This window comes from Vicugna pacos, chromosome 26 (assembly GCF_048564905.1).
Source record: "Vicugna pacos chromosome 26, VicPac4, whole genome shotgun sequence".
NCBI lineage: Eukaryota > Metazoa > Chordata > Mammalia > Artiodactyla > Camelidae > Vicugna > Vicugna pacos.
Window position 1 is genome coordinate 26,941,341 of NC_133012.1, and position 16,708 is coordinate 26,958,048.

Consider the following 16,708-nt stretch of genomic DNA (forward strand, 5'->3'; position numbering starts at 1 on the left):
CCGTCACGCCTGAAAAGCGTGTGTGTTCTGATAGTGTTTTGTCGAGTGCCTTACACATCCTGGCTCTGTCTCTTCCTAAAACAACTGCGGGCGTGTCAGGACTCCGGGACGGAGACGGAGAGGGTGTGTAGAAGAGCCCAGAGTCCAGGGGGCCGTCTCAGCGGGGGGAGGGGCAGCAGGGAGGGTTTTTAATGTTGATGCAGCAAGAGGCCTGGGTGTGAGTTACCATCTGGTCCTTAGGAAGACGTGACCGCCTACAAATTATTTCATTTCTCAAGGCTGCCATTTCCTCATCCTTGGTGGGGGGGGCGACAAAGACAACCGTAATATAAATAAGATTATGTATGAAAAGGTTTTGCAAACTGTAAAGGACCATTCTAACGTCTGTTTCTATTCCTTGAGTGCCTTCCCCCCACCGCTCCTCCAGCCCCAGCCCTTTCCTAAGACAGGCATTGCATTTAGGAAAACACAAATCACATGGTCCCATTTCTGCCCCTCAATGAAGAAAAGAATGTCCCCAGTGCCTTAATCAGTGTCAGTTTCTAGTGTTTGACATTAAATAAGCCCAGCAGTGCCTCGCTCAGCAATCAGGGCAGCGCGCTGCCTTCCCGGAGACTTGCACACATGCGCTGCTTTTCTAGCTAATTTACATCCTCAATTGTGCAAAGTTTTTCACGTCTCATTTTATTTCAAGTACCCTGTTCATATATTCTGTCCCCTCCTCAGACACTTTCTCTTAAAATAGAGCCGCTCTCCCTCTTCAGTTAAATACTCTGCAGCTGGGTATGGTCGTCATGGCTCCAACTGCGTCTTCTTGGGGTGGTTACGTGATGCTAGGGGCGTCTTGACCCTTCCCAGGCCATCAGACCCTCTTTGCCTCTGTTGATTCCAGGGCTCAACACTCATTCCTGGTGCCAGGAATATTTCTAGAGCTGGAATCCTGGGGCCATGGACAGCAGTCTGCCTGGGATGGGGGAAAAAAAAAAAAAAAAAAACAGCGCCCAAGCGCAACGTTCCTGGCACCACACTCCAGCACAGAAACGCGGCCACAAAGCTGCCTGGTGCGAATGTCCTACAGTGCCTCACTCTAATCCCATTTGGTTAATACTGCTCTAAATAACTGGCACTCGAACTGTGATATCAATCAAGGCTTTCACAGTCATTTAAACATCAAAGAGGGAAAAAGCCACTAGGATCCTAATAATAGGCTTCGTCTCCAGCCTGATTACAAGATGGGTGCAGGAGTGTTCCGGAGGGGCGTTCAAAACCCAAGGAGGGAACCTCAGATTAGATAAGAGATAAGACCGAGGGACCATGGATTTCTCAGCAGACGCCCAAGGAGAAAAGCCCGACGCTAGGTGGCAGCGGTGTCACACGATTGCCTCCCAAACTGCACCAGCCTTGAGATCCTGGAGAAAAAAATATATGGTAATATTAACACACAAATACCACCATATTATAAAATCCGCCTATCTCAGATGACAGCCATCCCCTGCCTCTTCATACCCCTGATCTGAAATAGGGCATGAATCATTATGACTCTGATATATGATCTGGCCAAAGAAACACCCATGTAACTCATAGCAGAACCGGGCAGTTACTGGTTATGGGGATCCTTCTCTCTCAAAGCATAGAAACCACATACACGTTCGGCACCCAAGAGAAAGGAGGGGGCGTTAAAGGCTTCAAGCACGACCCAAGGAAGGCGGCGTTCAACCTCCAGCCTGAAGCTGGTCACAGTGAAGCCTGAGGGTGTTGAGTTTCACAGGTGACATTCAACCTTGCTGATCCAGACAGAGATGCTAATAAAGTAAAAATCTTCCATGAGTCCTAGGCTGGGATGGTTAGATTTTGGAAACGACTTTTAATGGCAGAAATCCTTCTTGGTGACACACGTCATTAGGAATAGCATGAGATCTTTAGTTCCCAAAAGAGACCAACTTTTTTTGTTTTTCCTTATGAGGAGCTCAAAATGAGCTATTGGAGCACTTAATGGGTCTTTTTTTTAAAAGCTTTTTTATTTTTTGGTTCACTTGCTGAGTTAGAGGTACTATCTGGGGTCTGATTTAAAGTCACAGAAGGGGTGACCCTCCTCTCTACATCCTGAGTTCAGCCTGAAGAAGAGAATCTGGATTCCACGGAGAGTTCCCCAAGGACAGTCATCTTGTCCTCTCTTCTCCCTCCAGGGATGACTGGGGCAAAATAAGATTCTGCAGGGGGAAAACCCAAGTTAGATGTAGACCTCAACCTCCAGATAAGCAAATGTGCCTCCTCCTCTTTAGACGCTCATCTGTGAGAGAGACAGGATGTTGAGGGAGGTTTCGTTTGTTGCAGGTGGGCTGTAAGGAGACAGAGGCAACCATGCTTTGGTGCTTAGATTCCAAGATGGTAGCCCTGCATTGCCTGGATTCACCATCGCGTTCTTGCATAGCCTAGAGGCAGCTGGGACAAGGGGAACCTACAAGAAACAAGGCAGGGCTCTAAAACCTTGTGAATCGGTCACCTTATTGAAGACTGACGAGATGCAGGTGGAGTGAAGCACATGACCCATTACCAGCCGCGGGCTCTTCAAAATCATCCAGCGATGTGGGCGATACAGGTTTAGTATTGCTGGTGTCCTCGAGTGCATCTGGACACAATATCGTCCTCCCCTACAAGGTGTGGGGTTTCCCTGCTCTGGTTCCTCCAGTCCTGTATTGGGATGAGCTAACCCGTTTTGGTCAAGAATGGTGAACCCTTCAGATGTCCCTTGGTAGACGTCCTCATGTTCACCTATGGTTTTCTATGGTTTTTCTACGAACCTTCCCTACAGTGCCCCGAGACTGCAGGGGCACCTCCTCTCTCCTAGGAGATGAGTGAGACCCGGTTCATTCCATCAGCCACCGAGGTCCCATAGCTCTGCCATCTCTCTGTCTACATTCCTCTCTTTGCAGGTTCAGAAGGCGGCTTCCTTGTCTGCTAAGGTCCTTTCCCTGCCCGGTCACTTTAATACAGGGTTGCACCTGAAGGTGCACCGACGTGCTGTGCTGCATCACAGACCACACACGTTATCAATTCTAGACACTCCTCTTAATTGTGAATTTAATCAGAACCCAGGTTTGTGCTTAGGTAACCCTAAGTCAGGAGATGGAAAAGCGTTGGAGCTTGTTGGAAATGGTCGTCTTGCCAAAGATGATCTTAAAATAAAATAAACGAAGGTTTATTTTTCTCCTTTGTAATTAGAGCCTTTTGTGGCTCCCTTTCCACCCGCGTTTCTTTTCCAAGTTACGCAGGGGCTTCTCTCTGGCCAGCCGAGAAGAGAGATCAGCAGATGGAGGCCAGCGCCTGCCCTCGCCGCATGCCCCTAAATCGCAGAGTTGCCCGGTGGCCTTGCCTCTCCCGGGTGTGTGGCGTGGGTGTCCCCCACCCGAGCGCCCAACAAGTCTCCTTCGCCCGCCTGCGCGCGGCTGCGCCGGAGGCCGAGCAGAGCGCGGTGCGGCGCGGGGAGCCCGAGGGCCCGGGGCCGGGCTCTGTCTGGGATTGCGCCGTCCCAGCCTCCTTCCCCTCTCCGTGGGTAGGGATGGTTGAGTCCAGCCGCCACGGCAGCGGCTCCTTGTGCCGCTAGCAGCCTGTCTTCTGCGCTCCCCGCCTTTCCTCTCCCGACTGGCTCTCCTCCCCCCGCGCCCCCTCCCCCCGCAGCTCCCACTCGCTGGCTCGCTCTCCAGCTGCCTCCGCTCCAGGTCTCTCCTGGCTGCGCGCGCTCCTCTCCCCGCCTCGCCCCCTCCCGCAGCCTCGCCGCCTTGGTGCCTTCCTGCCCGGCTCGGCGGGCGCTCGTCCCCGGCCCCGGCCCGGCAGCCCCGGCCCGGCAGCCCCGGCTCGGAGCCGCTCAGCCCTGCGGTGGTTCGGGACCCGATGCTATGAGAGGGAAGCGAGCCGGGCGCCCAGACCTGCAGGAGGCGTCGGATGCGCGGCCGGTCTGGGGACCGGGATCTCTCCCCTGCTCGCCTTGCCCTCTGGTGATTATTTGGCTCTGCTCATAGCCCTGCCGTTCCTCGCAGGAGACGGGCACATCTGAGAAGAGCCATCGGTGTGTGTGCGTGTGGAATATCTGCAGACATGACTGCGTGGAGGAAATTCAAGTCGCTGCTCCTGCTCCTGGTGCTGCTGGTTCTGTTCGCGGGGCTCCTCACTGCAGCGAAGGGTAAGGAAGGCTTGCTGGCTGCCGGGGGAGATGGGCGAACCCTCCGAGGCCCCGTTTGCGAACCAAGTGTCTGTCTGGAGGAGGGCAGGGTACCGAGCCGCTGGCCTCTGCCGGTGGCTCTCCTTCGCGGACGCCTGGGGAATGCGATGCCGGGGGCCAGCTTCCATCGCCTTCTGCCCACCCTCCGTCTCCAGCGCCCCACCCCCGCCTCTCCTTCCCCCTCGCTCGGGCTGAAACGAAATGTCTCTCTTTTCTCGGTGCGGTGGGTTGTGAGGGAGAATGGAGCCAAACCCGAGTGGGGCTGAAACTGCGCTGTTGGCGGAAGCGTTGCCTCCTAGGGGATGTGGGCGCAGTGGATCGGGGTGGCTGGGGTGGTTCCCGGACTTTCTCCCCGGACCGGGAGCGGCTGGGAAAGTGGCCCGGGCCAAGCCGGCCTCGCAAGTTCTGGCTCTCCAGGGCTCTGGGTGCCGCGGGCGAACCTGCCTGCCGGCCAGGCCCCGCACACCCCTACCCCGGTGCCGCCTTCCTCCTCCCACGGACTCGGGGAGTGCTGGGGAGCTACCTTGGTGGGGCCGCCCCCACCTTCCTCTCCCCGCACTTCGCTCCTTGCAAGTTGGCAGGAGCTGGCGAGGTGCGTGCACGGAGCAGGGAGGCCCGGACCGGTTCTGCTCAGAGAGAGTCGCCTGGTCTCAGGGTTCTTCCGCCCGCCCTGCCACCTCTGGTCAGGGGAAGGAGTGTCCCCGGGTCGCTCCTCGGCTTGGAGCTCTGTGAACTTGGTGTTCTCCTTGAGCTGAGTTAGGGAATGCTTCCCCCTCACCAGCCTACAGGCTGCAACCTCGGGGCTGGCACGAGCTCCTGCGCTTGTCCATTCTCTGGGAAAGAAAACAAGGTCCTTCTTGATTCGGGGGGTGGGGGGCGGGGAAGAGAGAGAGAGAATGGAGAGAGGGGATATTGATTGATTTTCACATTGGAAAGTACCTGCCCCCAATTCCTCACTGTAGCCCATCAGTCTACACACGTCGTACCACTCCTGGAAGCATCTGTATCTAAATAGATTTTGTATCTTTTCCTTCTTAAAGGATGGAATTAAATCAAGGGGGTTTAAAAAAAATGGCCATTTGCTCTTTCCCCACATGAAACTCCCCTTTCCTCTCTAGATTCTTCCATCTTCCTTTCCGCCCATTTTCTATTCCTTCAGTGTTCCAGATTCAAGGGTGATTGACAAGGCGAAGGAGGACTGTCTTTGGTTCCGTAGGAAACTCCAGATGGGCCTGGCCTGGGGAGAGATGGAGACACTGGCAGAGGAGGCTTCCTCTCGCCCTTGTCCTTCTCCACCAGCGTGCAGGGCTGGTTGAGAGCCGACCGCTGTGTACCAGCCCCTCCACGCAAGCACCGGCCCTCACAAAGGGGTGTTTGTGGGAATGCGCCCCAGGATGACAGGGAGCGCAGATGGGTTGCTTAGTTGCTGGAGCTCAGGGGCGCTCGGGATTGGGGAGCTCCCCGCAGACACCGACCCTCCGCCCACCTGCCCGGCTCGGTCCAGCTGCCCCTCCCTGGGCGCCGCTGCTGGAGCCTCCCGAGCGCTGGGCTGGCTGGGAAGGGTCGAAGCAGGAAGAGTCGAGGGCAAAGAGGGCTGGCCCTGGGAGGTGTGCCCGTGTGGATCGGGGGTCCGGGCAGGACCCGGCCGTGCCCACCAAGCCCCAGCGCAGAGAGGAAACACCTGCTACGCAACTCCGCACAACTTCCCGCCCTTCTCCCCAGCACCCCAACCCAGCAGAGCCCGGCCGCCTCCTCGCCTCCGCAGGCAGCTCAGCCTCGGAGCGCACTCTCGGTTCCCCCGGTTCCGCGCACTCCGAGCGCCCTTCCCCCGCAATTAGCAGAGGTTGCTGCCTGGAGACGGTGGCGGCTGGGTCTGGGCTGCTTGATAATCCGCACACGTGTGTGCCGGGCGGATTCGGATTCCGCCCCTTCGCGGGTGGGCCGAGCCGCTGGAGGGGGGCGAGGCGGGGGCGGGGGCTGCTCCGGCAGATCCTTGGGCCGACGGGGCAAGGGGCGCAAAGTCCTGGGCTCCCCGGGAGGACAGCACCTCCTGCGCCCTGGGGGTCCCAGGTCCCGGCTGTAGACGCTGAAAAGTGGAGTCCAGGGTCCCAGGCCCCTGGCGCGCGCCGTGCGAGAGTACTGTGTGTGTGTGTGTGTGTGTGTGCGTGTGCTTCCGCGTGTGTGTCTGTCCGGAGTGTGTGTGTGTGCGCGCGCGCGCGCGCGTGTTTGCGCGTGGAGGGGCCTCGCGGCCGTGCTCGCAGCCCTCTTGCCTGGGGGAGGCTGCGGTGGGTGCGCGCGGCCCCTCATCACCCTCGCGGGGCCGGGGCCGCGTCTCCGCTGCCCCCGCGGGGTCAAGTGCGAGCGCAGGTGGGCGCGTGGGAGCTGGCTGCAGGCAGGAGGCTGGTGACGCCAGAGCCGGAATCGCCCTTCCAGGGCTCCGGCCACTGGGGTGGGGTCGCGTTCCCCTTGGCAGCGAGGCCCAGGTGGCCAAGGTCGGGCCTCGGCCGGGCGCGCCCGGGGGCGCAGGCGCGCATTGGGTCTTCCCGAGGAGAAGCAGGGTAGCGCCCGGGGGCAGGCGCGGGCCGCCGCCGCGGGAGCCGGGCCGCGTGCGCCCTGCTGGCGCCGCCCGCTGTGGCGAAGGCGGGCGGAGAGATTTTGATGCGTGGGGCGTAATTCGTGACCTGTTTGCGAGTCGTGAGAGGCTGGAGGCGGCTGCGGGGGGTCAGCAGAACCGGGTACCGTTAGTACCCGGGTCATCAGCCGTATCTGATTGCGCTTTAGGCTTCAGGACGACGTTGGGGTACCCGGGATTCCCTTGCGATGCTCCTTCTCTTTCGGATTATTAATGCTTTTGTAAAGGTTGAGCCTCACGTGTGTGCCTACCTCCGCAGAAGCAGCACATTTGGGGACCACGGGAGAGGGAAGACGGCTTTAAAGCCTCTGCTCTTCACCTAGTAAGTCGGTGGAATAATTCATTCCGTGAGCGCTCGGATCTGCGCCCTTTATCTGGGGCTGATCTATGGGCTGTTTGGGCAAACAAAGTTTGCTTCTCAATTGTGACTTGCGTTTGCGCAGCAAGGAGGCGGCAGTTATTTGCAGGCATTATTCAGAAAGCACTCTGAAAGGAGCTCGGATAACAGTAGCCCTACCGTCTCACCAGAGGAAGCCTGGGAGAGAAAGGTGGAGTGTTTATCAAAACCCTTAAATCTAATATTCACCGACCCACCCAACAGAGATTTAAGTATGCATTGCCAGATTTGAACAAAAACCCTACAAGGGCAGAGAGAGAGAGGGAGAGAGATGGTCCTAAACCTGTAAGCGTCTATGTGAGTTACCTTTTTAACAATTCTTATCACCCTGAAAGATGCAAAGACCCTTCATTTGCTGGCCATGTTCCTTTAGGGCTGGGCCACTGCATGCACGTGAATATATGTGCTCTCCTGGGGAAGACAGGAACTCCTGTGAGTAAGGGGCCTTCACGGGAACCACCCCCCCAATACGCTGAACAGACGGACCATCTAGAAGCGAGTTAATGTTTCTGCATTACTGATGTCCCGGGGACTCCCCCCCCCCCACCCCCGTGCGCCTGGAGCACTTACAGAGTTCTGCGCTAGGGGCTTAAGTGCTTGAAAAGGTTAGCAAAGGGGAGGCTTCCGTCCTCGGTGCTGGGCTTGGTTAAATTGAATAGGAGGACAAGGAGGTCTCATTAAACAAGTCCCAGGGAGCAAATGGGACATAGTCACGTGGCAGTAGAACCCCCCCCCCTCCCAGGTCTGGAGCGTCTCCACTGACAGCGGCCTTGAGAGGGAAGGGCAGTCACTGCTTTTATACCAGCCTTCAGCTGGCCCACGCAGCTTGACCAGGAGACCTCCCCAGCCACCATGCTTGAACCTTCCTACTGGCTAAAGCAGCTCCTCCCTCCTCCGGGGGGCAATGCTTCCCTAGTCTGCAGTTTGTCTTCTCAAACATACGCCAACACAGCTCTGAAAATGTCAAGAAAATGGTTCGGCTCCCTTTAAGAAACAGATAGACAAAGGTGCAGTGGCCAGTCAGTGCTCAGGGCAAGAGACACAGCACACCGAGTGTGGACACTTCGGAGCCGTTGGGATGCAAATGGCACATTGAATGAATGCTCTGTGCTCTGCTGAATTCTCAGTGGGCCTCCGGTAGGCCTTCTGCTGAGCTCATAGTGAAAACACGCTTCTACTGCTTGCCTACATGCAATTTAAACTCCACTTTCCCTTCAGCCTTTTGCATTTCCTCGGGTGAGGTTCATCTCTCTCTAGAATGAAGAAGATGACTGATTGTGTATTCCTTGCACAGAGTAGATGACAAGGCTATGTTTTTTATTTCAGTTTTATTTGTTTAGCTAATAAATCAGGGGAAGACTTTGGAGTAAAGATGGAGACACTGTACAGCCCACAGTATGAGCAACCCTGGGTGGCCTGGGCGTATTTAAAAGCCCGGGGGTCCTTGCTGCAGTGGGTGAGGAACTTGGGCTGATGGACCCGCAGTGGTAACAGATAGAATCAAACCAGTTCTGGTGTGCGGTCAGGCCACCATGGCAACCAGACATAGATGATGTTTGAAACAGGAGAGCCGGCTTGGGTGTGCCACCTGGGGCAAAGAAATAGATGCTTTGGCTGGGCTGAAAATAATTAGTCCTCAAGGAAATAGCCCCTCTGAGTTTGCCTGCGATGGCCTGGCCGCTGGGCTGAGCTCGCTGAATGTCCGCTTTGGAGCCCAGGAGTATGAAAATTCGATCATCGTGTTTAGGTATTGCCTGAGTCCGAAGAAATACAGGCCTCTTCTGCAGGGACTCTAAGGTGGCCGTAAATGACCTTTGACTGGCAATTATGTCTATATGGTGGAGGGGGTGGTATTCAGTCCCTAGTACTTAGTGGACAAGTAACAGAATTAAAATTCCCATTGTGTAAGAAAGAGTAGAAGAAAATGGTTTCATTGAACTGGTGAAAACTGACTGATTGCAAGAGCTTTATGGAAATAATGCAAAACTTGTGGGCCCTCCCCCCACCCCCACCCCTACCCCTGTAGATCAAGCCTTTTTCATTTTTGAGTTTAGCTGTGAGTTCCTTAAACCATTTATATCGATCATTCATTTTGGAGAGAGGAAGGGCCATCTGTGCTCTAGGGAGGCACATGGCCCCCCTTCGTCCCTGAGCATCTTTGTCCTGGGTAGATGAGCTCTCCTCATCCACTAGGCACACCATCTCATCTAACAAAACCCATTTCTGGGTATGTTGGCAACATTCAACTTGGGAATAACATTTCAACCAATTAACTCGATTTAGAGTCACTGTTACTTTGATCCACCGAATGTATCTCTTGCAACTTGTATCTCTTGCTAAAACTTACTTGGTGGATGGAAAAACATGCAGGCTTGGATGCCTGTCAAAAATAACTACTGTATCTTTTATGTCTCTAATACACTTTGCAAGGTATTTGTTGAAACCTTCTCCCTTTCTCTTGTGCTAGTTTTAGCTCTGGAAAGGCTATAGAAGGGAAAGGGGCACTTCACTGTGGTCATTCTCTCCAAATGTAAGTAGTATAAAAGGGGCACTACCGTCTCCATGCTTATGATCTTAACATGATTTTCTCCCACTGTCTGTAAAGCCATAAGTTGAATGATTCTTTGTGATGTGAAAACTGTCCTTATTATTAACATGACATCACGGGAAATATAGACATGAAAGAGTCAAGCTGTTATTCCTTCTCAGTTTTTTCACCAATGAGTCACTTTTAGGATATTATTACGGCCTGAGATTAATTATTAGTGTAATTCTAAGTACCTTTTATGTATTTACTTGGAGGTTTTATGTATTTTGGAGACCTTTAACCTCAATAAGTTCCAAGAAAAATGAATATGGCATGTAGATATTAGAAATGTGAATCCAACTTTCTGCCTGAATGATCGAGATAATTTTAAGCCATGTGATTCCCAGTGGAACCAGAGAAGCTTTTGAGTTCATCAACCATTTCCCCAATGCGTGATTTTTATACCAGACAGGTTACCTTTATGGTTGTAGATGGTGGCATTGTAACAGTGACGTAGAGTTTTTTGAATAATCTTTTACAAATTTTGTGTTCATAAGAATTACTTGAGGTCTTATTTAAATGCAGATTCCAAGGGTTCTCCTGCAGGTAATTCTCAATAGTGGTTTTGGGTGGTGTCAGAAATCTCAGTTTATCCATCTATCCATCCATCCGTCTCTACCTCCCTTCCCATAAGAGGTCTCTCAAATCTAGTAAACTATTCACTGGGACTTCACAGGCTAATTAGCCCACTGATGTCATGATGAATACACTACATCATGAAATTGTGCAGTTATATCAGAAGATTCCTTCTTTATCTTTGGCGCCTGCGTTGCCAGTGTTCATCATTCTATGCCGTTTAATCTTTTTATTTTTTTAAATGGTTTTACAATAAAGCTGAGACTCAGCTCCTTGTCCACAGTGTTTATGTTATGGGAAGACTTCAAGGGGTAATTGTGCTCTTTCATATAAAAATACTGTACGATTAAATTATTTTATTTTTTCTCTTACTGTTTAGTATGCTCTGATATGGTTAGTGTTACATAAGAAGGAGCTAAGTGTTAGATTAAAATTAGGATTATTTGGGGAGTGATCTCTACTGAATTAAAAGCCTTTGAAATTAATTGTGAATTCTAAGCAGTTCTTTTCCAGATCCTGGTGAATCTCTGTGCCTTTATTCACAGAAACTTATTTATTTCTCCTCTTGTTTTTAAGGGAAAGTATCTTTATTCTTCTTTTACAAGTGAGTAATTTTCTACATGAGGTTGATATTTATGCAAAACACATGGTGGACTCTCACCATTTCTTTTTGTATAAAATCCCACAGCCTTGACCTGACTGTGGTTCTTAAAACCTGAGGACTCTCTGAGTGAATTTTCACTTCCTTTTTCTACCAGTAAATCGATAATCAACACTACAGACCTTTGACTTCTATGCAAATCAGTAATCTTCAGCGTTACAGAAAGTTAAACACAGCTCCTCTTTATGAAAATGGGTTCCTCTGAGCTTAAGAATATTCACTTTTCTTTCAAAGACTGGACCACAGAGTGTATTCAAAGGCCATCAACCATTTTTGTCTCTTTGTTTCAGATTTTTTTTATGGTTGGAAAAGTGATGTACTTTGATGTATAATACAGCTGTGGGTAGTTAAGACTTGCAGGGTGTGATTGGCACTTCAGACATAATAGAAGGGGGACCCTGACAACATGACAAGGGTCACGTTTTTACAAGAAATTAACAAAACTGAGCAGATACTTCCCTTATGCACTAGAAATGTAAATTTCTCCAGCGTCAACCCTGCCTTCTTTGTTCTGTCTCGTTTTTTTTCTCCTTTCTTTATAAAATATAATGATTGCGAACAACTTAAGACACATCCAGCCGTTGGGGTTCCTCTGGTTTGTGGCGCTGGTTCTGGAAGTGAGGCAGCAGGTTATCTGTGCACTATCTGCTCAACACCTGCACTCCATTTAAATGGAAACAATACGACATTTTCGAAATATTAATCCTAATACTTTTTAAAGTATTTGTAGATAATATCAAGAGAAAGTTAAAAGAGAAAAATCATCCCATTACTATTGGGTAGAATTATTGTCATTGACTGATAAGTTGAAGCATCGAGGTGGAACTTCCATCATTTGAGGGAGAGGCGTCTGTTCCTCGTCTGCTGCTGTGCTCAGCAGAGAAGCCCTGGGGGCCGGAGCGGGGAGGCCGAGACTCTCAGGCAGGGCTGCGGGCATCGCTGTGCCCCGACGAGGAGCTCCAGGTGCCGTATCGCTGGAACCCACGGTCACTGGCGACTTTCTACACACTTTAACCGAGAAGGCTGTGACTCTGTGATGCCCCTCATGGGGGTTCATTCTTCAAAAAAAAAAAACTAAAATCACTCGATGTGGTTAGCGTTTAACACGTTAGACTGTGACAGAGACACCAGAGGTCGTGCAGACGTTGGCGAGGGGTCCTCATAAGTGGTGGGAACATGACAGAACCTCTCAAGGAGAGGGGGACACAACAGAGCGAAGCCATCGAGAAAGAGGGTGAGGGAGAACCAGCCTGCGGACAGCAGCCAGGTGGGTTTTTTTCCTTTTCTTTTCTTCTTCCTTCCTCCCTCCCTCCCTCCCTTCCTTCCTCCCTTCTTCCCTTCCTTCCTCCCTCCTTCCCTCCCTCCCACCCTCTCAGTGAGGACCAGCTTAAGTATCAAGCCCTTAGGGGAACCTCTAAATATCTATGCTTCGTGGAATTCTCTTCAGAAATTCTTCTCTGGATCTTGAAAGCCACCAAATGTGAAAGAATATAAACAATTGTCCTGGAACTGTTTCCTGAAGTATGAAAATACGCAACATGTTTTAGACCTTCCCCCCTCCTCTCTTCACGCAGCCAGTGGGTCAAGCCCTACGCTTGTTTGGACTGGAAATCTCTTCCTTGGAAATGAGAATTTTTTGTTATTTTTAAACCGCAAGTTCCAGGATTGTTGTTCCTGTCCTGCTTTGTTGTCATGATCTCTGAAATGCAATACTAACAGAACACTGGGGAGAAAAAAAACGGTGTCTCCAGCACCGTACCTACTTCTGCAGAGCGCAGCATGTTTCTCCCGGACTGACTTTCGAGGCGCCTCGTAATCCGGTCCCTGTCTCTCTTTCCAGCTCTTGTCCCGTGCTCCCTTCTGGTCGCGTCCACTTCAGCTTCACGCACACCTTGAAATGCACCTTGATTTCACTTACCGCAAGCCAGCCAGCTTGAGTTCCTTCCAGTTACCACTCCCATAAGTGGATCTCCCAGTCTCTCCTTCATCTGAGTTTCTTCGTCACTTCCTGCGTTTCACAATTATCTGTCATGACGTTGGATCTTCTAAAACCTTGTTGTTTGTTTGCTGGTTTTATTTATGTTTGCTTATTACATTATTCTTACTCCGCAGATCTTCAAGTCCTGGATGATCGAAAGGCGCTCTTGCAACTATCAAACTATTACTTGCCTCCTTATGTATTCAATCTTGAATACACAACTCTTCCCCTATACTTGATTCTGTCCATTTGTGTGTGTGTGTGAGTCAAATTAGTGTGTTGAAAATATTTTGTGAAAAGATTTATAGGAGAGATGTGACCTCTGGAAGGTGTCGGTAATGATTTTTCCAGGTCACGCTGTGCATTATTTATTTATTCACATACCTAGACTAGAACTTGTCAGCATAATTAGGCTTTGAAACCCTGCATCCAAGTTACTAATTTGCCAGGCTTACTTGATTCATTCGTGTTTCTTCTTCATAATTGTTTCTCTTTCTATACAAAGTAAAGTATCTGGGGCATTTGCAGTTGTTGGTTTTTCTTTTTTTTTTTTTCCTTCTAGTGATACGAATTTAATGATATTAGAGCATGTTCAGATATGTCAACCTACAATTGTCATTTTGATCTTCATGGCTATTTTATCTCCGTGCTTTTTAATTTAAAGGAATTGTATAAGAGGATTATGGAACAAAGACGAACTAATCAGTCTCTTTCTTTTCCCACTGCAATTACAGAATTACCTTCCCAGTGTTCCTTAGTGGCAGTGAGAGAAAGAGAAGGGACGTGTTGTCAGCGTATTTTAAAAATGAGGGGTCTTCTTACCTGAAAGTACAGAAACTACAGCCACCAGACTTTGGGGGATGGTTTACAGCTCCCAGCAAGTGTGTTTTGCTTTCAGTTTTATGACAGATGGACAATAAGAGGCCTTTTAAAAAGATGTGGTATGAAAACAATACGAAGTATTATACAACAAGATGATACAGCTATGGGTTTTCTTTTAAATTTAAAAATGAAAATTGTGAGAAGGAAAAAAATGTATATAGGTTAGAGATCTGGTGTCATTTATTGAAGACTTAGAATAAGCGTTTTGAGCCACCTTTTTAATGCCTATTAATGAGTGTGTGTTCTTTGTTCCAAATTAAGGAGGAATCGAGTCAAAGGCATTCATGGCAAGATCACATTCTGTTGTCTTGGGTTCCCCATGTTTATCCTCCCTGCAGGACCAGACAGACATCACCAGGAAGAGTTAAGAGCTAGAAAGTAGAGTTGTGAAGAACAGATTGGAGGAGAGTCCTCCAATCTCAGCCCTGTTTGTATCAGCTAGCTATTGCTGTGTAACATTATTGTCACACAGTTAGGATTAAAGTTTCTGTGGGTCAAGGTCTGTGTGCAGCTTAGCTGGGTCACACACCCTCTGCCTGTGGTCTCACAAGGCTGTGATCAAGGTGTTGGCTGGGACTTCAGTCTCATCCGAGGCCCAGCTGGAGAAGGATCCAGTCCTAAGATGACTCAGGTGGTTGGCAGAATTCCATTCCTTGTGGTTGTAGGACTGAAAGCTGACATTTATTGCTGGCCATTGGCCAGAGCTCACCCTCGGTTCCTTGAGAGGCCGCCCATGGTTCCTTGTCACACAGGGCTTCCCAGCTTGGCTCACAGCCCAGGAAGGGGAGACTCCAGCAAGTTGGGTGCTGCAGTGTTAAATGCAGTCTCAACCATGGACTCACAGTCACGTGTAGCACATCACATTTACCTTATTCTATCAGTTAGAAGCAGGACCCAGGTCCTGCCCACCTCAAGGAGCAGGGAGCTGCACTAGGACATAAACACCAGCAGGCAGGGATCATGAAGGCCACCCTAAGAGTCTATCCACTGTGGTATCATAGAAATACATCAGCATAGCCGGAGCTTCATTTGGTCATAAGCAAATGGCCGAGGACCCAATTGAAAATGGGCAACAAACATAAATCAGTATTTTGCAGAAAGAACTTAAATGATAAATATAGGAAATGATCCCCAAACTTACTCTTGATTGTAAGATATGTTAGCCTACAGTTGTCAGAATGTAAATAACACTGAAAAAAGAAGCAACTTTTTTTTTTAATTCCCCAATGCATTTGTAAAACTGCAGTTGATTTATCACACGTTAGCAAGTGCATAGAGACATCACTTCCTTAGGCTATGTATATGTGGAAAAATCCAGGGAGGGAGATGATTTAGCCATACCAATCAAAATTCTGAATTATCAGATATTTTAACTGAGAAATGTGATACATCCTGCAGCAATACATGCTTATTCATTTTGGCCCTCTAATAGTGAAAAACTAGAGCTTAAATGCCCAACATCATAAAATAGCTAAATAAATCGTTGTTTAACACATGGTGTTGCCTGTATGAAAATATGTCAGTGATAGTGGATTAAGTTGAAAATTCAAACTAGTATGTATGTTTTGTTCCCATTTTCATGTAGGGAAAAGCCAAGTTACTTCTAAGCACACGTGAAAATATCTGAAAAGCTGTTAACACCTTACAACGTTGATGTCTAAATGTTTGAGTTTTTGTATAACTGTGTCAAACTTCTCTAAATAAAATAATAGTTCTTAAATGGAAAAGGATTACCTTAAAACAAAAAACAAGTAGTTTTTATCAGATCACGCTGATGAGCAGAGATCGATTATGAGATTTTTGAACTTGAAGTGACCTTCAGGTTTATAAGTCCACTCTCTCATCTTACTTGTGTCCAGAGAAATTATGTCTTGCACAGATTCGTGGGGAAAGCTAAGGCAGAACTCAGTCCAGGCAAACAGTCTTCCCGTGGGAGCACATGTGCCTCTTGGTGACCCAGCAGCCCACCTTCTCCCTACGGGATGCTGGGCTGGCCACCTGCTCCCCCTTCTCCATTCCTGTGCCTCCTGGCGTGTGCACAGAGCAGTGCTGAGTGTTTCCTCCTGACATAATACTCTGAAGACAGTATGGCTAGGAATGTTCTAGGCTTAAATTTAAAACCTAATATTATCCTTGCAGGTAGAGAAGTGCAACATTCAACCTTTACACCTCTGATGGTCCAGCTCCCCTGGGGATGCGATAGGACCCTCGGTAGGATGGAAACCTGGTAAAGGATTTTGCCCTTGTGTTACTTAACTCTGATAAATTTTTTTTAGGTCATTAAAAACAGTGCCACAGTGTTAACCAGCTGGCGCCGCCTTTGTGTTAATAGTTAATATATCTTCTATCAATTAGAATTCCGATGATGTGTTTGTCACGGCAGATTTTCTACTTCTGAAGAACTCAACACTTTCAGTGCCACTACACTGAGATACTTTATTTATTGGGGACTCCTCCAATTAGTACAGTTAGACAATTGCATGTTTGCATCTCTCAATAATTAAAAGAACTTGAATTATGAAATAACTCCACTTCTCCAGACATGAAAACCAGTTCATTATTGAGACTGGCAGTTTATGTCATAGGAAGGAAATAATTTGTTCTAGTTTTCATCTGCTCAGGGGCTCCCTCTTGGAGAGGATGGCTATATAGAAATGCTCTGTTTCACGTGTCTGACAGCACCCACTGGACAGCTGGACAGTCAGGCTCAGTTTCCATATCTGCCCTGAGCAGTATGTGCTGTAAAGAACATGAAACTCTCAGACACACTGTTTCC

The 16,708-nt window shown here is 49.4% G+C and overlaps 1 protein-coding gene across 1 annotated transcript in view; it reads left to right on the forward strand.

Annotated features, from left to right (window-relative positions):
* The window catches only part of CSMD1 (CUB and Sushi multiple domains 1), a 1,700,362-nt gene that overhangs the window by 372,296 nt on the left and 1,311,358 nt on the right, over nt 1-16,708 (forward strand). Inside the window, exon 4 of the mRNA XM_072950557.1 lies at nt 4,038-4,180. Within this exon, the coding sequence (XP_072806658.1) occupies nt 4,038-4,180 (143 nt within the window). The remainder of the gene's footprint in view (nt 1-4,037; nt 4,181-16,708) is intronic.